Source organism: Tursiops truncatus, chromosome 1, assembly GCF_011762595.2.
Source record: "Tursiops truncatus isolate mTurTru1 chromosome 1, mTurTru1.mat.Y, whole genome shotgun sequence".
NCBI classification, from domain to species: domain Eukaryota; kingdom Metazoa; phylum Chordata; class Mammalia; order Artiodactyla; family Delphinidae; genus Tursiops; species Tursiops truncatus.
In genome coordinates this window covers 103,128,138-103,153,131 of record NC_047034.1, presented here as the reverse complement: position 1 = coordinate 103,153,131, position 24,994 = coordinate 103,128,138, and the positions used below count along the sequence as shown (strand labels likewise).

General features: G+C 36.3%; 1 protein-coding gene across 2 annotated transcripts in view; it reads left to right on the top strand.

The window, feature by feature from the left end:
- BTBD8 (BTB domain containing 8) overlaps positions 1–24,994 on the top strand; it is a 92,739-nt gene that overhangs the window by 50,992 nt on the left and 16,753 nt on the right. For both annotated transcript variants that reach the window (XM_073811140.1, XM_019920087.3), the window contains 5 exons: positions 6,714–6,794; positions 8,146–8,242; positions 12,633–12,721; positions 13,157–13,259; positions 24,651–24,833. In XM_073811140.1, the coding sequence (XP_073667241.1) occupies positions 6,714–6,794; positions 8,146–8,242; positions 12,633–12,721; positions 13,157–13,259; positions 24,651–24,833 (553 nt within the window). The remainder of the gene's footprint in view (positions 1–6,713; positions 6,795–8,145; positions 8,243–12,632; positions 12,722–13,156; positions 13,260–24,650; positions 24,834–24,994) is intronic.

Sequence of the window (24,994 nt, the reverse complement as noted above, 5' to 3'; positions counted from 1 at the left end):
CAGGTAGTTTCTGATTATGGAAGATTTTGTACACCAAGCAAAGAGTTTATTAGCCTATGGGTAAAAGGAATGTGTAGTTGAATCAGTTGGTGAAACCTTATCATTCACTGTTGAAAAACAACCTGAAAGATATATATATCCTACCAAGAAGGCCTCTTCCTTTATGGCGAATTTAAAATATCTGCTGAATATAGGAAGAGGGATAATGCTAGCAGAGGCCAGAATTTCTCTAAGTGTGTCAATCCTAGGGATAATCACTCTAGTGTAATTTTGGAAACGTGTCCAGGGACTGTGTTTCAGATGTTTTAGATATCATTTTTTAAAACTGTCAATCTTCTCTCATTAGAACTGAATTAAATAAAAATTTAAATGAAGAGATAACCTAGTTTGACTCAGAATGCAACTTTTTTGGCATTTATTAAAAATCATGTGATTCTATGTAGTGAGATAAAGGTCAAAAGAAGTGTATGATTATTGGACCTTACTTGACAGCAGGGGAAAGTAATTTACAGAGAACACTTGTCTGATTTCGTAGAAGAAATCTTAGTTGCTTATATGTTTAGTGACAATTTTTACTATCTGATACCTATTAACATATACCTTTGTTCCTCTCTCCAAATAGATTCTGTCCTCAGCAGTGATAATACCTTACAATAACATCATATATTTTCTAGGATTCTTCCACACTTATGGTGCCCTTTAATTTTTAGAATCAGTCTTTGAGAGAGAGGGTATATTCACATATTACAGATGAGTAAAAACAAGATCAGATAAATTAAATGTCTTCCAGGGGTTACTTGGTAAATAAGTGCTTATGCTGAATATAAGTTACACGTTTGTTGATTCTTAATTCAAAGTCCATTCCACAACAGTCACTGAAGAAATTAAAAGTTTCACATTGGCGTGTGTTCTTGAGCTATCTCAGACTGATCTTCTCCACTGTTTAAATCAGTGATTTTCCCATAGGACCCTTAAGTTCCTGGTAGGTATGTTAGGGAATACATGGCATGGGATTGGGATATGAGGGGAAGGCCATTTGGGAAGAGGCACATCTTCAACCAGAGCTGCTCTACTTTTATTTATTCTATATTGCTCAAAATGACCTCTGAGTTTAGCTATAGGAACAAAGGCAATCTTTAATCAGCACTCACGAGTGATCCGATTAAACATTCAAAACACACAGGCTTTTAAAGGAGAAGTCTATTTATTAAGAGGTCAATAGATAAGAAAGAAGTAGTGGCATAACTATTGGTCTCTACTCACCACCTATAATTTTCCTTCTTTCATTATAGTGGAGGTAATGGATAAAAATCTCCTCTTATAATATGGCTTGACTGCTACTGACCAACTTTAGTGGTTCAAGGGAAAGCCAAGTAGAAGTAGCCAAATTTGTTTTAAACTGTCATTACAAATAAGTAGGCTGTACGTTGTAGCAGTGCCAGCAATGATCAGGCTCACTCCTCTTACAGTATTTTCCCTTCACTTCTGTTGTAAGCAAGACTCTACTCCTTACTGGATCATCTTACCCAGAGCTGCTATTTCAGCAGTGGAGACTTACTCCTAATCAGCTTATTCACTTCTAATGCTAGCACGTTGGAAATGAGGATACATTTCTTTTTGACTCTTTTATTTTGCTTGATGTAACAAGGTTTTCTAATGCTAAAATGAAAAGAGAATTTCCTGACAGATTCTGGGTTTTATCTACATCCTTTATTATTATTATCATCACACAATCTGTTTTGCTTTCCCCTCCTGTATCATATATCAAATTGACTGTCTCAAATTACCACCTAAAATGCTATTAGCATCATGGTGTATAAAGCTGTAGGAAGGCTAAAGGGGATTTAGGGATTTTACTTTTTTTAAAAAAAAAATCACATCTTTTAGGAATTTTTATATTATAACAAAGTAATCTACAAAATAAAATCTCTTTTCACATTAACTTATATGGTAATCCTGGGTAGATGTTTCCATGGATTGTGTGGTATAGTAGAAAGATCATGGACTTTGGTCCTTCCTTATAGGAAGTCCTACATCCAGTCCTAAAGTGTTACATGACTTTAGGGACATTGCTTACCTTCCTTAAGTTTCCTGAGGTTGTTGAAAGAAAAAAACCTGGCATAGTGCTTGGTACATAGTATGTAGTGCTCATTAATATTTGTCTTTTTCTTCTTTCCCTAAATTATATTGTTCTCATTTTCTAGAGAGAAAAGCCTTCAAGTGAGGGCCATTTACAGTACCAGGACAGCAATGCCTGCTGTGCTTGGTCAGCAACCGCTTTTGGAACTGTGCCACTGTTGCATATCTGTAGGATGTTTTCTGCAGTAGATTAGAATTGAAATCCTGTCTGAAATCCCTACAGAAAAGAACCGAATGTTTTTAATGAGTTGGTAGTTCAACGATGTAATGCACATGATATTTTTAAGATGGACAGCCTTCAATAAATTATAGTAGGAATAGTAGGGTCCTATTATCCTTGATAATAATTATCCTATTATCCTATTATCCATGTCCCAGAGTTGGAGGGGGAAGGATATAGTTGGAAGGAAGTTCTCCTGGTGGAGGAAGGGGGAAATTTTCCACATCCTATACTGGAAATTGAACCGCAGCCAATAGTTCTGTAAAGAAACCCCACATGTCTCCATTTTATATAAAAAGAGGTCTTTCACTGGTGGCTTGAGACTTTAGAGCATAAATTTGGATTTTCTTGTCTCCCTTGGGAGATTCCTGGGCTTGCTGTGAACCTTCAGGATGATCTTTTCAAATACGTCAGATAATATTTCTTTTCTGACTAAAATTCTTCAATGCCTTCTCATCACAATCAGAATTAAACCCAAATCTTTACCATAATCTATAAGAACCTGTATGATCTGGCCCATAGGCTTTTCCCAAACTACCCCACCTAAAGTAGCTACAGCCTAACTCTCTAGTTATTCTCTTCTATGTTATTCTGTTGTATTGTCTTCACTTTTCACTATTAAAATTATCTTCTTTGTATATCTGTTGACATATTTATTGGCCATGTCCTCTCTCTAGAACGCAAGCTTCTTGTATCCTCAAGGTCTAAAATAGGGCCTATCATTCAATAAATATTGACTGTATATGAACAAATGAATGAGTGAATGAGACCCTACATTACCTTAGCCCACATATATAGGAGCCTGAAACTTTAGGAAGCACATATAAAGCACAGAGGTTTAAACTGGGCACATGTTGTATCTGATCCTAGAGCTCTGTCCTCTCATAGGCTTTTCTTTTTTCTAATTCTGGGTATATGTTATATTTTCATCTCCTACAGGATTTTATTCTGATTACATTTAAATGGGAATAGTGCTTTAAATCTTTCCATTTAAACTGTGGGCTATTGCAGTAATTTGTTGGGGTTTTTTTTTTCCAGGTCAGTTGATCATGTCTTTATAAACACTTTTAGTAAAAATACAGATGACTTACAATAATGAGAATGCAGTTTAGTAAAACATCTGTCAAGACAGCAGGAAAACAGTTTCTTGCTGTTTTTATAGCTATCATATATATTGATACATAAGCTCAAATGTCTAGCTTTTGCTATTTATTTTAATAAAACTCCTTTTATTTTTACTTAGTCATTATTATCCTTTGCTTAAATATGTCAAGTCTTAGAAGAAACTATTCTTTCAACAGAAATGGTCAGTCCTCATTAATACTGATAAGAATGGCTCTCGAAATTTTGAGGAAAAGTGCATGGAATCTAATAATTATGCTACTGTTTTAGGCTACAAACTATAGATGATATGGCATAATCATTCTGAGATCAAATCTTGTTGTATCAACGTATATAAATGAGAATATTTAGAGATTTGACTTTTTTCTAAGTATTAAAGATGTGGAATTTTGAATCAGCAGAAACCAGTAGGGGGCAGTAAATATTTATTAAGTAAATTGAAAAATATTTATATGTTTTCAACTCAGTATTCCTTCTGAAGGTTTGGGAGATGCTTATAACTACCCTAATAAGCCATTCATTAAATATTCATTAAACATTTATTGAGCATATATTATTTAAGGCCATAAAATCAAAGCAGACACCTTTCTGAGTCCTACCCTGAGGACTCCATTTCTTTTCTTCTTGCCTTCCTCCTTTTGTTACTTTAGCAGACATTAGATACCATGCTTAACAAACTGTGAAGGTCTTATCAGCACTGTGCCCACCCTGCTTCCACTGCGGAGCTCCAGTATTATGTGGGGAAAGGAAATTCTTCTCAACCTGGGGATATTGAATCAATGCTGACATTCTGCTGCTACTAGACACAAATCCTGCCCTCACAGAACTCAGTTTAGAAGGAGAAACAAATACATAAACAAAGATATTACAAGTCAGTTTAATAAATGTGATAAGGGAAGTGTGTGTGTGTGTGTGTGTGTGTGTGTGTGTGTGTGTGTGTGTGTGTGTGTGTGTGTGTGTGTGTGTGTGTGTGTGTGTGTGTGTGTGTGTGTGTGTGTGTGTGTGTGTGTGTGTGTGTGTGTGTGTGTTATACTGCTTAAGACCCCAGGCTTTGGAGTCTGGATTTAAATTTGAAAATTCCAAAATTCCAGTGCTATCTGCCTGGATTTAAGATCCAGTACATCACTAGTCATTTGACCTTGGGCAATTTACTTTTTTTTTTTCCAGCACCTGCCCCCATGGGCAAGTTACTTAATTTCAGTTGTTTCATCTGTAAGATGAGACTAATAACAATATCTACCATTGAGTTGTTATGATGATTAAATGAGCTAATGGCATTCAAAATGCTTATTAGCTCATGACTGAATCATAATAAATGCTCAACTGATGTTAGTTATTATTTATGTTTAACATTCAGTGATTTCTTTTTTTTTCCCCCTTGTGAGCATTAAGGAAACAATCAGAGGTAAAGAGCCCCATGTCTTGTGTCTAAAAGATGAAATAAGTAGAGAGGGAGAGAATTTTAAGCAGAGTGAACAGTATCTGCTAAGGCATGGATGTATAAAGAATTATAAGTAGTTCAGGTATAAGAAACAGCAGTTTACTTATCTTGGAACAGCTGCTAGAGAGAAAGAACTAGAAATCAGATGATAAAGAACATTGTACACCAAGCTAAAGAATGTCGGCTTGTTTCCTAGGTGCTCTGGAGAATTGTTGAAGGGTTTTTAAAGTCAGGGGCTATATCAGATTTACATTTTAGCAAAGTCACTCTAATAACAAGGTGGGAAATGGGATGCAAGGAGATAATTTCAGGCAAGAAGCCCACACAAGAGGATACATTATCATAGTACAGAGGAGAGAAACTGAGAGGCTAAACCAGGGCAATGAAAGGGGAAATTAGACAGCAGAGGCTGAATTCAAGAAAATTTTGAAGGTATAAAATGACAGAATATAATGAGGGAGAGAATTGAGATGAACCTCCAGTTCTGACTTAGGCATTTAGGTTATTGTTCAGTCTTCTTTTTGTTATTCCTGTTTGGTTCATAGCACTGTTGCAGGACTTCTTGCATCTTGTCCCACCTTCTATTCCTCGGTACCAAGGCGAGTGAATTATCCAACAACCATTGGGCATTGGTCAGGACGAACTCTAGATGAGAGGTAATTTGATTTCTTTTCTCCTTTCTTCTGTGCTGAACCCGTGAAAAGAGGTGATGGGGAAGAGGGGCATCTGCTTTCCATCTTTGCTATCTGTTGGAATTTTGAGGGGGCCCCAATAAATAGTATACTTTCTTCCTGCTCAAAATGAGACAAAAGACTCAGCAGATGAAGTTAGAAAACATTTCGTTGATTTTTGATAAAAACTGTTAAAGCAGTAAAATGTGCTTTAACGCAAGAGCCAAAGTTGATTTGCTAGCTATGTCTACTCTAAGACAGCCCACCTGAGAGAAAGTCTGAATCTGGACAGCGGATGCACTTCTTCCCCGTCACCTCTTACCACTGGTTCAGCAGAGAAGAAAGGAGAGAAGGAATCAAATTACCTCTCATCTCAAGTTCCACTTGATCAACAGCCAGTGGTTGCTGTCTACCAACCAGATAATTAACCTCCCTTGATACAGAGGAATAGAGGGTGGGACAAGATGCAAGAAGTCCTGTAACAGTGCTGTGAACGAAATAAGAAAAACAGAAAGAAGACCGAATTTGGGGTGTTGGGAGAGGAAGTCATGAATTTAGAGTTTGAGATCTAGTAGTCAGTGGGACATAAAGATTATCACTTCAGACTACTTCTTAAGTCATGTCTTTACTTTTAAATCTGTAAAATGAGGATGTTGGCAGAGCTAGAGCCACTGGATAGGTATTACAAATTAAGAAATCTATACAGCATAACAAGACTCTTTCTAGTGAGTAGAGTTGTCCATCCCAGGCTTTAAGCAAGACCAGAGACCATTTGTCAAAGATGCTGAGAAGGATTTCTTAATGAGCCAGAGGTTGAACTATGACCTCTAAAGCCCTTTCTAACTTTGTCTATCATGGAAGATGCCCCAAAAATAATCAGGTATTTTATAATATACTAATAACATTTTATAGCATATAAAAACCCATAGCTGCAGTTATGCTTCATTTTTAAATTAATGGCATACCTCATGGATGTTATTCAAAGAATATATTCTTCAGATGAAAATGAGATTAGAACTTTATCTTGGCTAAAAGTTTATGGGAAAATAAAATGTATCATTGCTATCAGTTAAATCTTAATTATTTCTGGATTTGAGTATAGTTTTCTTTTATTTTTCAGGATAAGCCATGTAGAAATGAATGTTTTGATACATTTTATATATGGAGGAACTTTGGACTTTCCAGACAAAGCTAATGTTGGGTATGTATGATTTTTTAATGATTTTAAATATAAAAGTATTAATATTTTGTGGCTTCTGCTTTGTTGAGCTTTGTTTAAAAGTGTCAATGGAGTAGAAGCTTCAATTTTATTGTCTATTTTGCCTATCTTGTGTGTATTTTGGGAATATCTAAAAATAGTAAGTCACCTTATTTAGAAGAAAAGATGATCTAGCAACTCACAGTAATAAGATTAAGAAAAGTCTATTACACTTAAATTAGGTTAGAAAAACTTAAGATTTGTTTTGGAAAACAGACGACAGGTTTTTATAAAATTAATTGAACTTTTATCAAATTTGGAATAATTTTTTTACTACTTTATTTTTTAATTTTAGGATGTCAAAAGAAAAGGAAAAAAACCCTAAAATTAATCTGAGAATTTAGGCATCCTAATGACTAACAGGAATTCCCTGGCAGTCCAGTGGTTAAGGTTCCACGCTTCCACTGCAGGGGGAGCGGGTCCGATCCGTGGTCAGGGAGCTAATAAGATCCTGCATGCCGGGTGATGTGGCCAAAAAAAAAAGAAAAAGTAGTATGATTCTTTAGTACTCTATGGTGAAATGCCGTCTAAGCTGCTGAAATCCTACTGGAGAGTGAAATCTATCTTGCTCTTCTAATCTTCTGAATGTTCTCTCCTTTTATTGCTATTCTAACATCAGACAAATGAAGGCTGCTCGTTTACTTTTAAATATTCATTAGTTCCTTTAGTTATAAACTGAATAAATGTGATTTGGGGGAGAAGGTATCATGAGTCAAAGGGATTAAGTACTGAAGTTTTGCCCCTGGAAACCTATAAGAAATTTTATCATGGTATCAAGGTTTGTAGGTTTCCTAAGTACCTAAAGTATGTGTGGGTACTCAGAAATACTTGCCAGTTGAAAGAAGCAACAGAAACCCTCTGAATCATTGGATGCCATCTCCAATCTTATGGTCATTTGTAGGCATTTTCAATATGATAAGCATCAATTAGTTGCCCTCCCCCTAAATTTTTATTATTCGTATTTGTTGTGAAGAGTTGTAACTTTTACAGCCTTTGAAGCAGTTTCCTGGGCTTTGTTGCATATGACTGAGAATATGAGGGGAGTTTGATTGAAACATCTCCAAATTTACTTCGTGTTATTCCCCACAAATCAAATCAAGTTACAGGGCTTTCAACTTTTGACCTATGTCCTTTTTATAATCTATAAAGAGTATCTATTATGTAGGGTATAAAGTTAGAATTAAAATAATTAAGATTATTCTTTTTTCTAAACTATATATTATCAAAAAATTATTGTGTATTATGCCTTGGTTTTTAAATTGAAGAATTAACAGTGCATCTATTCTTATCTTAGGCACATACTCAATATGGCTGATATGTATGGACTAGAAGGATTAAAAGAAGTAGCAATCTATATTTTAAGAAGAGATTACTGTAATTTCTTTCAAAAGGTAATTATTCAGTCTTAGAAATCTTTTACCTAGTGCTTAAAGTCACCCATTATTACCTACTAGCTTTTGCTGTACGCGGGCCTCTCACTGTTGCGGCCTCTCCCGTTGTGGAACACAGGGTCCGGATGCACAGGCTCAGCGGCCATGGCTCATGGGCACAGCCACTCCGCGGCATGTGGGATCTTCCCGGACTGGGTCACGAACCCGTGTCCCCTGCATCGGCAGGAGGACTCTCAACCACTGCGCCACCAGGGAAGCCCTTAAAAGAATTTTTTACATCAATAGTCCCCTCCTATTGGCTACTTGAGCCAACAATATGCATTGTAATTATGTAATTTTAATCACATTTAAATTTAGATTTTTGTGTTGGAATGGACTTTTCCTATCTGTCTATAAGTTGTAGCTGAGGAATCCCCCCATGTGCTAAAACAGAGTCATGAACTGGGTCTACCACTCCTACCAACCCTTCAAGGTTCACTGAGAAACAGTTAAACTCCTTAGCTACCTTTAATCAACCATTCATTCCAGCCTCTATAAGTAAGGGAGCTAGAAGAAGGAGCACAGTCTTGGTGTCCTCAGCATTGCAGAAAGTGAAGAATCCTGGTGAAAGACTTTTCCTTCTCTTTCATCTTTCCCCATCTTCCCAGCCAAGAGAAAGTTAAGAGCCTGTTCCAAATAAAGATTAAAGATAGGGGTATCTGCAGTGAGGAGATAATGTCTTCTCAGCCCCGAGATGGACATCTATCGTATCTGTATAACCAACCCACTCTGGAACTTCCATCAAAGAAGAAAAGAAAGTACTGAGAGATTTCTTGGAAGAGCCTGGAATATGTCTCAGGAACCAGTGAGAATATACTTGAATATGGAGATTTCTTAAGGGAGGAGGAGGCTTGCTGGAGAAGCCAGTACTAGCCTGGTGACTAGAGGCAATAGTTATTGTCATAGATAGAAAAAAATAATGGAGAGTCCATTCCACACCCCAATTATACATGGTATGCAGGGAAGGAAAGGGACCTTAGTGGTTCATTGAAGATTAGAAGAGACTGATACAGGGTCAAATGACAGGGTCCCACGTAAGGAGGCATCAAGCATCATGAACCCTAGAAGAACCTTTACCACTGAGAGGTTAGAGTGAAGTTCAGTCTGTCTCTTAACAAGCCACCACTTTAGCAAAGGCCACCAACATCTGGATTAGAGTAGTCAAGGACATCTTCCTATTACCATGTTTGTCACTGGTTAGTTACATAAGGTGGCCATAGCCATCCATAACCCTCTTCCACAGGAGTTAGACCCACAAAATGGAGGAGTAAGAGACCATGTTCTACTCTCCATTCCAGATCTCCCCAACTAAAAGTGTAGTCAGTGATGGAGAGTGAAAGATTTAAATCAAGTATGAGATAGGTGTTTAAATAGTACTATACCAAATTTCAATACCAAAAGTAACCAGAAGGTACTGGAATTTGCCTATGATCATTAAAGTATGGGAAAAGAGGGAATTTGACACAGCGTGGTTGATAGCGCTAATTGGGGAAAGAAAGTTTTGTTAGTATCTGCTTTAAACTGAGACTCCTCAATAAACCAATTGCATGAAACATTTAAAAAATAATCTCTTTTATGTATTGTCTTTGGACCATTGCCTCTACTTTTTAGTATGTTCATGAGTATACACAGGTTACATGCAGCTTCTTATATTTTACTTTCAATAATTCACTTAATTTTAAAAATACAAAAGGCATATTCGTTGCCATTTAAACAACAGAAGATGAAATGCTTTTAAATTATCAATATGGCATTTTGTTGAAAATTATTTTACTTTATTTTAATGAAGTCTGTACTACTGTGCTAACAGATATTTGAGAGCAGTTTTTGTTTTTATTGACTTGATCTTTAAATTGTTTGCTTTACATATTTTAACAATATATATTTTGATAAATATATTTTTGAATGTATAATTTTTAACTTCTAGATCTCAATTATGCAGTTTCTTAGCAGTGACTTAAATATAGTAAATCTATAATAGCACATGCCACAGTAATATATGATGGGATATAATATGATGGTTAATGGGCCCCAGAACTCTTGGCAAGCTAGCTTCAGTCATTTCATTAACTTTACAATCTTGCCTTTTTTAAAAGTAAATTTTAGAACTTCATTTATAGGATTATAGTGGGTTTTACATTATGTTTTTTGCCACTGATTTAAAAATATATCTTAGGTTATAATTTAAATATATGTCATCCCAGATTTTACAAGCAGGTTTTGAAGATGACTAAAGATCAAGTCATCCTATTACAAAAACACTTAGGAAATCAGCATTTCCATATAAATAAAATTCTTAGAAAGCTAGTTATCCCTTTAAGCCAGGGGTCAGTAAACTTTTTCTATAAAAGGCTAGATAGTTAATGTTCTAGGCTTTGTGGGCCACACAGTCTCCATCACAACTACTCAGCTTTGCTGTTATAAACCAAAAACAGCTATGGACAATATGTAAATGGAACAGCATGGCAGTGTTCCAATAAAACTTTATTCACAAAAACAGTGGGCTAGTTTTGGCCCACAAGCTGGTTTGCTAGCCTTTGCCTTTAAGCAGCAAATTATTTTGTATGGAAATTATTCTTAAGTTATACATCAAGTAGTGGATTTTGTGTTGTGGAGGGCTGGTTATTCCTAAATAAAATTAGATTGCTAGACTTCTTAACTCTTGTGCTTACTTTTATAATTTTTTATGCTTCTGGATGCTTTTAGGTTGTCAATTATGTCTATACCAGTAGTCTCTTCCCTCATACTACTTTTATCTTATCTGAAGTGGGTCAGAAAACCAAATTATTTAACTTAGTAGAATTATTGTATAATTTATATAGTGATAGCCATTTCTGATTTTAGGACAATTTAGAGTACCTTCAGTTATCTCAAAGGGAATAACTAAATTGTTGATGTGCAAAAACAGGTATTTACAGTTAATTTCCTAAGTAGTATGTAACACCTTTAGGAGAAAGGTATTAGGAAATCAAATTAATAGCAATTTGTAATTTTAAAATTTGGGGGACTTCCATGGTGGTGCAGTGGTTAAGAATTCGCCTGCCAGTGCAGGGGACATGGGTTCGATCCCTGGTCCAGGAAGATCCCACGTGCCGTGGAGCAACTAAGCCTGTGCACCACAACTACTGAGCCTGTGCTCTAGAGCCTGCGAGCCACAACTACTGAGCCTACACACCTAGAGCCCGTGCTCCACAACAAGAGAAGCCACCGTAATGAGAAGCCCACGCACCGCAATGAAGAGTAGCCCCCGCTTGCCACAACTAGAGAAAGCCCGCGCACAGCAACGAAGACCCAATGCAGCTGAAAATAAATAAATAAATAATGAAATGGGAAAAAAATCTATTAAAAAAAATTGGAGGGCTTCCCTGGTGGCGCAGTGGTTGAGGGTCCGCCTGCCGATGCAAGGGACACGGGTCCGTGCCCCGGTCCGGGAAGATCCCACATGCCGCGGAGTGGCTGGGCCCATGAGCCATGGCCGCTGAGCCTGCGCGTCCGGAGCTTGTGCTCCGCAACAGGAGAGGCCCGCGTACCACAAAAAAAAAAAAAAAATTGGAAATCACTGACCTTATTTGAAGGACTATGCTGGAGGCATTTCTGAAGAAGCTTTTGCTGTTCTCTGAGTGCAAGGTATCTTCAGATACATATTTAGAGACTATATATACATATTGGTTGATTGCTGGTCTTTATTAAGTGTATAAACGCAAATCACAACTAATGAATGTGTACAAAGAGAAGCTGAACTCTATTCACCCTAATAGGGCAATAGTTGTGCTTAGGAACATAGTCTAAAAAACTGAAAATACATGGCACAGGTAATACGTAACACATATTGAGGCTTAACACCAAGAGCAGTGAGTTCTTCACTACTTGTATCTACGTTTTATTTATTTGTTTTAGTTCATTACTTCTGTATATGTGCTTTTTAAAAATATGTTTATATAATCACGATCTAATTAAATTCTGTCATTTTGTTTGAGGTCAATGTAGGACCTCCCATTGCACATGTACTTAAAGTTATATTTATACTTTAGGAAGCAGATTAGACCATACGGTTGTGTTGCAATGTGATGTGCTAGAAATTATTATACCACTTGTACTCTAGAAAATATTTATGCTAAAAGAAATTAGAATATAAACTGTGTGCATTCTGGCAGCTAAAAGAACTCAAATGCTATCCTATAAAAACTAAAGTTTATCAGTGATACTTGATTTTAAAAGAATAACAGACTTTTGAGTTACATATATTTATTCTGCAGTTTAGGTATGTAAATCAGATCATTTTTATGAACCAATTACTTTTAGCCTCTGTAAGTTGAAAAAGAATAAATGTAGTGTTTTCTATCAATTTTAGCCTGTTCCCAGAAGGTTGGCATCTATATTAGAATGCCTGATTATTGCTCATTCAGTTGGAGTGGAAAGTCTTTTTGCTGACTGCATGAAGTAAGTGATCTGAAGTAGTGCTGATATTATTAATTTAGGGATTCTGTTCTTCCATTCTCCTAATTTTCTGGGAAATTTTAGACTTGGCCTATTTTCTTGGGCATAATGTAAATAGCTTAATGCTTAACTAGTTACAACAATTGAGGAGAAGTATTGATGTAGATATTACTCAAGATGCTTGGAATCAACGTTATTTTAGCTGAACCATGGTTACTTATGTTAAAATCCATGCACGTAACCCAGAGTGGACTTGAAATAAATGTCTACAGAAAAGGGAACTTAGTTAAGTCCATTATAGCACTCACAAAATTAACTGTTAGGGTTAGTCAAAACATAATATATATAAAACATATTATTGAAAACCAAAATGTTACTGAATATTATAATGAAAAATATTTTCATTACTTTAACTTGAGATTCTTTGACTTTTAACAGGTGGATTGTAAAGCATTTTGCAAGGTTTTGGTCTGAGAGAAGCTTTGCAAATGTACCTCCTGAGATTCAGAAAAGTTGTCTTAATATGTTGATTCAGTCTTTAGTAAGTATAACCTGAATACTTTGTGTTTGTCATCAAAAAGTTTATTAAATTTTATATAGGTACTTTCGGTGTTTTAAATACAAATGTAGAATTGTATTATAAAAGCAAGATGAAAGGACCGATTCCAGATAACCCAGAACCAATTCAGAGAATCTGTCTTTAAGACTCTGTTCCTCTGTACCAAATGCATTAGAATTCAGTCAGAGAACCACAATCACTAGAAAGTATACGTTGGCTCATGAACAAAAGGGGCATGGTGCCAGGGTCGGTTATGCATTGGCTCAGTAGCAGGGACCTCCACTCATTACGGTGGATTTAGGTGCAACACTGAAACAGTGGCACCATTCTCCAAGAGGACCAGCCATCTACCTGCTGGCAGGTTAATTACATTGCACCACTTCATCATGGAAAAGGCAGTGCTTTGTTCGCAGTGTAATAAACATTTGCTTTGGATATGGATTTGCCTTCCTTACTTCCAGTGTTTCTAGTAAAACCACTGTCCGTGGACTTACTGCCTTTTTCACCACCATAGTATTCCACACAGCATCACTTCTGACTAAAGAACTCACTTTATAGCAAATGAAGTATGGCAGTGGGCCCATGCTTACTGATTTCACCTGTCCTACTGTGCTCCCTATCATCCTGAAGCAGCTGGCTTGATAGAATGGAGGAAGGGCCTTTTGAAGACTTGGTTACAGTACAGCCACGTGGCAGTGACTTGTGGGATTGGGGCAGTGTCCTCCGGGAGGCTGTATATGCTCTAAATCAGCTTTTGATTTATGGTGCTATTTCTTAACATAACTAGGATTCATGGGTACAGAAATCAAGGTGTGGAAGTGAGAGTGGCTCCACGTATAATTACTCCTAGTGATCCACTAGCAGAATTTTTGCTTCTTGTCCCTATAACTTTAGGATCTGCTGATCTAGAGGTCTTAGTTCCAAAGAGAAGAATGTTTTCACCTATGGACACAATGATTCCATTGAACTGGAAGTTGGGACCACCTCCTTCTGGCCACTTTGTAAATCAACAGGCAGAAAAGGGGAATTATTATTAGATTGAGCCTATTTTTTTTTAAACATCTTTATTGGAGTATAATTGCTTTACAATGCTATGTTAGTTTCTGCTGTACAACAAAGTGAATCGGCTATATGTATATATATATCCCCATATCTCCTCCCTTTTACATCTCCCTCCCACCCTCCCTATCCCACCCCTTTAAGTGGTCACAAAGCACCAAGCTGATCTCCCTGTGCTATGCAGCTGCTTCCCACTAGCTATCTATAAGGAGAAATTGGGTTGGTGCTATATAATGTGGGGAAGGAGGAGTATATCTGGAATGCAGTACTCCCATGTCCTATGGTTAAAATCAATGGAAAAACTCAATTTAAGCAGCACTGATACTGGCCCAGATTCTTCAGGAATGAAAGTTTGGGCCACCTTACCAGATAAAGAACTATAAACAGCAGAGGTACTTGCAGAGGACAAAGGGAACATGGAATGGTTGCAGGAAAAGGTAGTTATAAATACTAGGTATGACCACGTGACCAGTTATAGAAATTAGCACTGTAGTAGTTATGAGGTAAACATATTCATTTCCCCTTTTTATATGAATGTTTATGTATATATTAACCAATTATTTTTTTCCCCACTGTCTCATTCCCCTACCATTTAGTATAAGACATGTTAACTATACCTCTGTATTTAAGTTACAGGATGCCAAGGGGTAGTTTGAATCAGTTTGAAGAGAGACTTTGTATCCTATTTTAGGGAGAGGGTTAGCATGTTTGTTTTATAGGGGATGGTTGTATATGTTAGGCATTAGCATGACTTTACTTTGTCTCCATAGGATTTAACTATGATTTAAAGAAATGTGTATGCATGCCAAGTTGACAAGGGTTGGACTGTAGTGTCTCTGCAATGTGTTAGCTTGATTAGAATGAACTATGCTTCCCAGAATTTCCTTCTTTGTACTGCTTCACCTTGCCCTGTATCCTCTTTGGTTTCTCTTACCCCTGGGCCAGGGATGTGTTTAGCTCCATGATGGCGGGTGCTAGCATCTCCTGAAGGACACTCATTTAATCCATGTTGGAGGCAGTGAGACCTAAAATGAGCCCATCCTTGTGGGTTATAGCTTGTGCTCTTGGGTGTCAGCTTGTCCTTACCCCTCACACTTTACATCCATCATCCTCTCTCAACTGCTTTCCCTGTGGACTTCATACTACAATACATCATCATATACAAAGAGTGCTTAACCAGCTCCCATAATTGCATAAGGTGAAATCCCTTTAACAGACTCCTTTATGTATATAAATACCTCCTAGTGGTCCCGTTTCTCTTGATTGAACCATGAATGGTATTTTAGACTGGGTTTCATAGAAAATAATATCTAAATCTAACTGGGAAAATAAGTTTAGGCCATCAGCTGGTGATATACCACTGCAAAAAATAAATCTAAATCTGTGTTTATGCTAATGAAGGACTTTGTTGTTTTGTTGCTTACTATTTTGCATTAGTTTCTTTGGTCATTGAATGGTTACTCTGTTCATGAGGCAAGCAAATGGCCCAGCTATAATTCAGTTCAATAGAAGTGAATTATTACCTAGTGGATTTTTAAAAGACCTTTATGGTTCAAAATATACTTTTTATATTTTGAAATTACATATAACATAGGTACTCTTATTTCCACTTTATATATAAGAAAAAAGAATCAGAGAGGTAAATGCTTTATTCAAGTTCACATTGTCAGTAAATTATAAAACCACGTCTTAAAACCAATTGCTGCCATTCTAAAGGTAATATAATAGATGCTCAGCATGGGCAAAGATTATTTTTAGGAAGTATGGGCCTTGACTTCAAGGAACTCGCAAACTGATGGAAGGATAGGCACTTAAACAACTATGCAAAATACAAGTTAGACTATGATGAATACTAGCATTAAGTTCCATGTCAGTCTTATTTACCTTTGCAGCACCAGCCTTAGGGCAGTGCCTAGCAGACATTAGGCACTCAGTATATATTGATAGGTAAATAAAGGAGTGAATAAGTATAATTTATAATTCAGGTTTATACGTGGAATCACAGAAGTTAAAACAATTGATTCTGATTGGAAGGATAAGAGAAGTGATGTGAGATGAACCTGAAAATAGAGGACAATTTCAAAATAAAAAAGTGACTTTTAAATGTGACCAGGGACCTGGAGTCTGGGCAGTGCCAATATTCTCTTGTAACTGGAATAATGAGAGAAGATAAGTCTGGGGAGAGGCTAAGGCCAGATTGGGAGGGATCTTAACTGACTGTCTCAAGAAGTTTGATTTTTTTTTTTAACAAGTGGTAAGTGAGTATAACTGAGGAATAAGCTCTTCATACTATGCCTCTCCCTCTCCTACAATATTTTATTTTGATTTTATAGCTCTAATCAGTTCCTTGTAAGCTTTGTGAATGCTTGGTTTTTCCTTTCAAGACAGATATAAAGATGAACATCAAAACAACCAAATTTACGAGCCTTTTGGCATTGTGGTGATTATAATGAAAATTTGAAATTTTGTCTTTCTTTGTGGATATTCAAATTTTAGGAAACCTTAATTTAATATATTCTTCATATTTTACTATAGAAATAAAATATATTTTGCTACATTAATAAAAATAGAATATTTAAAAATTTTAAAATTAAAATATGTTATTCAAAACAAATGAAAGAAAGATTGAGAAATCTTAAGTCTTCTTTGGCTCTAATTCAGTTAAACAACATGTTTCATGGCAGGCACTTTACTCTATCAATAATATGCCTAACACTGTCATATACAAAGGGAGATAAGAAAGTGCTGCATTGGACTATATATGGAGAATTTTTTTTTAAATTTTAATATAAGGGACTTTGAGCTTTTTCTCCTTCTTGCTCACTATGCAGCAGTTCAGTAAGAAGTGGCTACTCCCTCCTACCAAGTACAAACCGTTGCTTTTGGGAGGAAGAGAGAGAAGGGTAGAGGAGTTAGTAGAAGAGAGAAAGTTTTTAGAAAAGTTAGGGCTTCTAATTACTTGAACTATTTCAAAACAAGATTAAATTTTTCTGTTTCAAAATGTTTTGTTTTGTTTATGGTTTCCTTTGCTGTGCAAAAGCATTTAAGTTTAGGTCTCATTTGTTTATTTTTGTTTTTATTTCCATTTCTCTAGGAGGTGGGTCAAAAAGGATCTTACTGTGATTTATGTCATAGAGTGTTCTGCCTATGTTTTCCTCTAAGAGTTTTATAGTGTCTAGCCTTACATTTAGGTCTTTAATCAATTTTGAGTTTATTTTTGTGTATGGTATTAGGGAGTGTTCTAATTTCATCTTTTTACATGTAGCTGTCCAGTTTTCCCAGAACCACTTATTGAAGAGGCTGTCTTTTCTCCATTGTATATCCTTGCCTCCTTTATCAAAGATAAGGTGACCATATGTGCATGGGTTTATCTCTGGGCTTTCTATCCTGTTCCATTGATCTATATTTCTGTTTTTGTGCCAGTACCATACTGTCTTGATTACTGTAGCTTTGTAGTACAGTCTGAAGTCAGGGAGCCTGCTCCTCCAGCTCCATTTTTCTTTTTCAAGATTGCTTTGGCTATTTGGGGTTTTTTGTGTTTCCATACAAATTGTGAAATTTTTTGTTCTAGTTCTGTGAAAAATGCCATTGGTAGTTTGATAGGGATTGCATTGAATCTGTAGATTGCTTTGGGTAGTATAGTCATTTTCACAATGTTGATTTTTCCAATCCAAGAACATGGTATATCTCTCCATCTGTTTGTGTCATCTTTAATTTCTTTCATCAGTGTCTTATAGTTTTCTGCATACAGGTATTTTTTCTCCTTGGGTAGGTTTATTCCTAGGTATTTTATTCTTTTTGTTGCAGTGGTAAATGGGAGTGTTTCCTTAATTTCTCTTTCAGATTTTTCATCATTAGTGTATAGGAATGCCAGAGATTTCTGTGCATTAATTTTGTATCCTGCTACTTTACCAAATTCATTGATTAGCTCTAGTAGTTTTCTGGTAGCATCTTTAGGATTCTCTATGTATAGTATCATGTCATCTGCAAACAGTGACAGTTTTACTTCTTTTCCAATTGGATTCCTTTTATTTCTTTTTCTTCTCTGATTGCTGTGGCTAAAACTTCCAAAAGACAACCCTCAGAATGGGAGAAAATATTTGCAAATGAAGCAACTGACAAAGGATTAATCTCCAAAAATATACAAGCAGTTCATGCAGCTCAATATCAGAAAAACAAACAACCCAATCTAGAAATGGGCAGAAGACCTAAATAGACATTTCTCCAAAGAAGATATACAGATTGCCAACAAACACATGAAAGGATGCTCAACATCACTAATCATTAGAGAAATGCAAATCAAAACTACAATGAGGTATTGCCTCACACGGGTCAGAATGGCCATCATCAAAAAATCTACAAACAATAAATGCTGAAGAGGGTGTGGAGAAAAGGGAACCCTCCTACACTGTTGGTGGGAATGTAAATTGATACAGCCACTATGGAGAACAGTATGGAGGTTCCTTTAAAAACTAAAAATAGAACTACCGTATGACCCAGCAATCCCACTACTGGGCATATACCCCAAGAAAACCATAAATCAGAAAGAGTCATGTACCACAATGTTCACTGCCGCACTATTTACGATAGCCAGGACATGGAAGCAACCTAAGTGTCCATCAACAGATGAATGAATAAAGAAGATGTGGCACATATATACAATGGAATATTACTCAGCCATAAAAAGAAATGAAATTGAGTTATTTATGAGGTGGATGGACCTAGAATCTGTCATACAGAATGAAATAAGTCAGAAAGAGAAAAACAAATACCGTATGCTAACACATATATATGGAATCTGAAAAAAAGAAATGGTTCTGAAGAACCTAAGAGCAGGACAGGGATAAAGACGCAGACGGAGAGAATGGACTTAAGGACACGGGGAAGGGAAGGGTAAGCTGGGACGAAGTTAGAGAGTGGCATTGATATATATACACTACCAAATGTAAAACTGATAGCTAGTGGGAAGCAGCCGCATAGCACAGGGAGATCAGCTCGGTGATTTGTGACCACATAGAGGGGTGGGATAAGGAGGGTAGGAGGAAGATGCAAGAGGGAGGGGATATGGGGATATAGGTATACGTATAGCTGATTCACTTTGTTATACAGCAGAAACTAACACAATAATGTAAAGCAATTATACTCCAATAAAGATGTTTTAAAAAAAAAAGGTTTGTTTAAGCCTTTTTTTAAAAACAAATTATGAATAGTTTTTAAATATAGGAAAATTAAAACAAAAATAGGCATGGGGGATAGTCAGTAGCGTAAAACTAAAGTTGTATATATATTATGCTTTTAGTCCTAAGGCCAAAAGATAATTGAAGGCCTATTTAATTAACACAATATCAAAAGAATTAAATAGTATGAGTCATAGTGTTTATTCAGTATATGGTGTTAGGACAACAACAGGAAGCTTGCTGGAAAAAATTTAAGTTGGATCTATACATCACATCCTGGTATGCCAGTATACATTCCAAATGGATCAAAGATTTACAAGTAAAGAAAATGAAACCTAAAACACTACAGTTAAGTCCTGGGAGAATTAGTTTATAACCTCATCAGTGGAGTGGGGATACAAAATTTAGAAGCCATAAAAGAATTTGGTTACATAAAAATGCAAAATTTCTATATAGTAAAAATTACCATAAGCAAGGTCAGAAAACAAATGACAGTTCATATCATACTCTTATTCTAATTTTTCTAATATAGAGAGTTCCTACAAGTTGATTTTTAAAAAATAGCTAAATGGTAGGGTAAGACTAGATAGTTCACTTAGAAAATACAGATGCCTCTTAATTTGATGAACAAATCTTCAACTTCATTTATTTAAGAGAAATGGACATTAAAATTACCATGTCAGACTGTTTTGTACCTTTTAATATGGGGGAAAAAAAGGAAATTTGTACTATTTTAACAAGGATGTAGGGACTAAGTACTCCTATTCACTCCTGGGAAGGGTATAAATTAGCACAACTTTTGCTGTGTTTTTTAAACTTTTTTGACTGACCCAGAGCAAGTTCTTTTTATGTTATAACCCAGTTTACTCACACATGTAGAACTGAAACAAGTTTCAAAAAAAGAATACTTACCATATTCCATATGATGTTCTGATATTTTCTGTTTTTCTCTTTTCTATCTCTTTCTTGTTTTGTCTTCTAATGCTGATTGTAAGCCACTAAATATATTTCTCTAGGTTGCTAGGGGAGAAAACTACAGTTTGGAAAACAGTGCTCCGTTGAATATATGTTGGCAATGTTTTGTATCCTCCTGGTGCCCCACCTCATATCCTTTGACCCATGTGTGTACTCCAACCATTGCTGCAGCATCCAGCTGCACACAGATGTAATCTGACAGCACTTTCCCTCAGCCACATCACACGTATTTCTCACTTTCTGTCCTGAGGCTTCACTGCTGTTCTACCCAGGGTACCTACAGCTCTTCAAACCTGGAAGTGAAAGGGAATTAATATCCCAGGGGACAAACCTTGACCAATGGGAGATTGGTCAGTGATTAACCAGTGATTAAATGTTTCCCTGATCTATCCCTTGGGTGAATAATTCAAATTGTATTCTCTGTGGCTCTTCAGAGGGCCCCCAACAAGATTGATCCCCAGTTGCTTACAATAGCAAATGCTATATCATTGTTTCTCAAACTTAAATGTATACACACAACACTCCAGGACTGGGTATTCCCTGGTGGTGGTCCAGTGGTTAGGACTCAGTGCTTCCACTGCAGGGGGCACAGGGTTCAATCCCCGGTTGGGGAACTAAGATCCCGCATGCTGTGTGGTATGGCAAAAACAAAAAACACTTCAGGATCTTGGTTGAATGTAGGTTCTAATTCAGTAAATCAGAGGCGGAGCCTGAGATTCTACACTTCTAACAAGCTCTAGGTAATGGTAGCTGCGGATCACACTTTGAGTAGCGAGGAGCTGGAAAACATACCCTTCCACTGGCTTTCCCTCCTTCCCTGTTTCACTCTTGGGTCATCTTGGGATCACTTGCGTACAAGCCTATTTCTCAGGCTCAGTTATTAGGCAGAACCCAGGATAAGACAAGTAGTATTGACCCAGCAATTTTATTTCTAGGAATTTATCCTATAGATATATTCACATATGTGTGAAATAATGTTATCTACAAGGTCATTCATTACAACACTGTAATAACAAAAACTGGAAAGAAATAAACATCTACAAGTAGAGGACTGGTTGTATGACTTCTGATATATCCATATTATGGGCTATTCCATAGCTATTAAAACAATAATAAGGCTCTTTATATTGTGATAAGAAAAATATTCAAGGTATATGCTAAGTATAAAAGGTAAAGTACAGAGTACTGTGCATATTAATGCCTCCATTTGAGTAAAATAAGGGAAAAATTACTTTTTTTGTTTGTATATGCATAAAATAACTGGAAAAATATAAAAAATAAATAATATTGATTGGGACAAGGGAAAATAGGTGGCCAGGGACAGGAAGGAGTGGGTGACTTTTCTTAGTAATGCCTTTTATATAGTTTTGAAATTTGAACCATGTGTTAACTATTGAATTTAAAATTTTATGTGTTTTTATATACGGAATCTAAAAGAAAAAATTTTTAATGGTTCTGAAGAACCTAGGGGCAGGACAGGAATAAAGACGCAGACATAAAGAATGGACTTGAGGACACGGGGAGGGGGAAGGGTAAGCTGGGATGAAGTGAGAGAGTGGCATGGACATATATACACTACCAAATGTAAAATAGCTAGTGGGAAGCAGCCGCATAGCACAGGGAGATCAGCTCCCTGCTTTGTGTCCACCTAGAAGGGTGGGATAGGGAGGGTGGGAGGGAGACACAAGAAGGAGAAGATATGGGAATATATGTATACATATAGCTGATTCACTTTGTTATACAGCAGAAACTAACACACCATTGTAAAGCAATTATACTCCAATAAAGATGTTAAAAAAATAAAATAAAATTTTATGTGTTTGATCTAGAAGTATATTACATTTTCTTCCTTCTTTGAACCTTAAGCTACTCTTAACATTTAATGTTATCATATATTCAGATCAGTATGGAATTAAGATCACATACCATCTGTTATCATTATGTCCATGTTTTAGTTTTCCAATAGATTTCAAGCTAAATTATGACAGCTATACATCTGTATTTTTTAAAAGATATTGCTTGTAAGCTGGCCATTTGCTGTTTGAGGAGAGACAGGTTGATTGGCAATTCTACTGAGTTATTGCTTTTATGATTTTCTTCCTGAGCTTAAATAAAGTTAATAATACCAAAAAAAAAAGATATTGCTGTCAGAGCACATAACATTATGTTTATAGTAAGCACTTTGTAGATACCTGCCAAGATATTTGAATACTCTACATTTGTCTCTAATACCAGAACAATGCCTATTAGTAGAGCAAATTGGGTTTATTGCCTAAAACTCTTAGTAACTGCACAGTTACTCAGGAAGTTACCAGAGGAGGAAAGGATAATGGTAAATTATAGTAAAAATGTAAAAAAACTTTTTAAAGACTCAAATTATAGCAAAGTATGATTTTTTTACTCAAATAAATAAAGCAGGGGAAGTATAGAATACTTTTCAGAAGAATTCTTGGTAAATGGGTAAAATTTTTAAAGTTTTGATGTTCAAGGATTAAACTTAATTTAGCTTATGAATTCACTTACAAACTCTCAGTCTCTGTTGATGCTCAGAGATCAACAGATGTGTCTACTGTGACTCAGTTCTGTACTAGGACCTGTGGTTACAACGGTGAGCCAAAACAGACATGGTTTCACATGCAGTAAACATACAGCCTAGTGAGAGAGATGGGTATTAATCAAGTAGTTATTTCATGATTGAATAATTACAAATGAAGTAAGTGCTCTAAAGAGAAGGGACAGGCTCTCTGATGGCATGTGTAAAAGGAATCTGAAGTAGGTATAGAGATCAGGGAAGACTCTGCTTGAGGATCAAGCACTGTCATTTCCAGATTTACTAGTTATTTATTGCTGTGTAACAAACCACCCCAAAACTAAGTTGCTTTAAACTAAAATTTATTCTCTGTGGATTTACTGGGTGATTCTTCTGCTTATCTTGCCTGAGCTCAGTCCTGCAGCTGCTTTCAGCTGGTGGCTAAGTTGGAGGCTGGGCCTCCCACTCCCTGTGTACTTTCTTACCAGGCTTCTTCATGGCTTCATGGTCCCAGAACCAAGAGGGTAAAGATAGAGGCTGCAAGGCTACTTGAGGCCTATGCTCTGAAACTTGCACAATACCACTGCTTGTGCAAGCAAGTGAACAGGCCAGTTTAGATTCAAGGGATGAGGAAATAGAGTCCACCTCTTGATGAATTGAGCTACACAGAATTTGTGGCCATTTTTTTCAATCTACTACAATCGATCAGATAACTATTTATTCAATAAATCATTATTTCCTAAGGATTGTTTTAAGAATTAGAAATCAAACATGAATAAAATATAGTAATTTTAAGTTGCCATTTTTTCCTTTTCCTTAGAGCACATGGTATTTGTGAATTGTCATTTCATTTTTATTTATTTATTTATTTTTTTTTTTTTTTTGTGGTACGTGGGCCTCTCACTGTTGTGGCCTCTCCCGTTGCGGAGCACAGGCTCCGGATGCACAGGCTCAGCGGCCATGGCTCACGGGCCTAGCCGCTCCGCGGCATGTGGGATCTTCCCGGACCGGGGCACGAACCCGTGTCCCAAGCATCAGCAGGCGGACTCTCAACCACTGCGCCACCAGGGAAGCCCTGTCATTTCATTTTTTATAGAGATCAGTATTCGTGAACATTTTTTCCTATGGTATAAAAATGAATCATTATTAAATAAATAATATAATATAAAAAGAAGAGTCTTACCTAATTAGAAAGGAAGAAAAAGTCACTGGGGATTATAAGTCAATTTTAGCCTTTCTAAATTTGTAATAACATGTATTTTATAGTCAGAAAAGAATTAAGGCTATGTCAGTGTAGCCATGCAGTTATGAATGATATCTATAAGCACAAAAATTAATTCAGTAGTGAAAAATCTCAGGGAAGTCAAGCTTTTCTTTGTAGTTACAACTTTGCTCTCATGTTTGTTTTAGCTGTCTTTTAAAGGTGATTTGTTTCCAGCTCAAAGTTTGCCCTTTGGGATAATTTTGAATGAATTAATAAATATGTAAAGCTAATGACAAAGATATTAGCTACCTGGAATTTTGGTTTTTGCAGGCAGTGTCACAAGAAAACAAAAGTATTTAATTTGCTTGGAAAGTTATTTTTATGAGCAGTAATCTAACTTTTTTCCCCAATATTTTCAAAATTATAAGAATGATAAGAATGCTGCTTTTCTTCTGATGGAAAGTGACAGGCTAATCATCAGTTTACCCAGAGTGAAGTGGACAGAAGCAGCACTGACCATGGCATCTCAGCTTCAAGAAGAATGTATTGCATTTATTATAGAAAACTTCTCCAAGATCATTCAAAGTGAAAATTTTGCTCTCCTCTTACAGGTACTACATCTAAAATTATATCCTATATTTAGTCCCATCTTTGTGTTCTGATTATAATTATGTAAGTTTTCAAATTCAGGTTGCCTTTGATTAAATTAGTATGACTTAAATAAATTCCATAGCAGATGGCATGTTTGCATAGCATTTAGGGCAGTGATGGA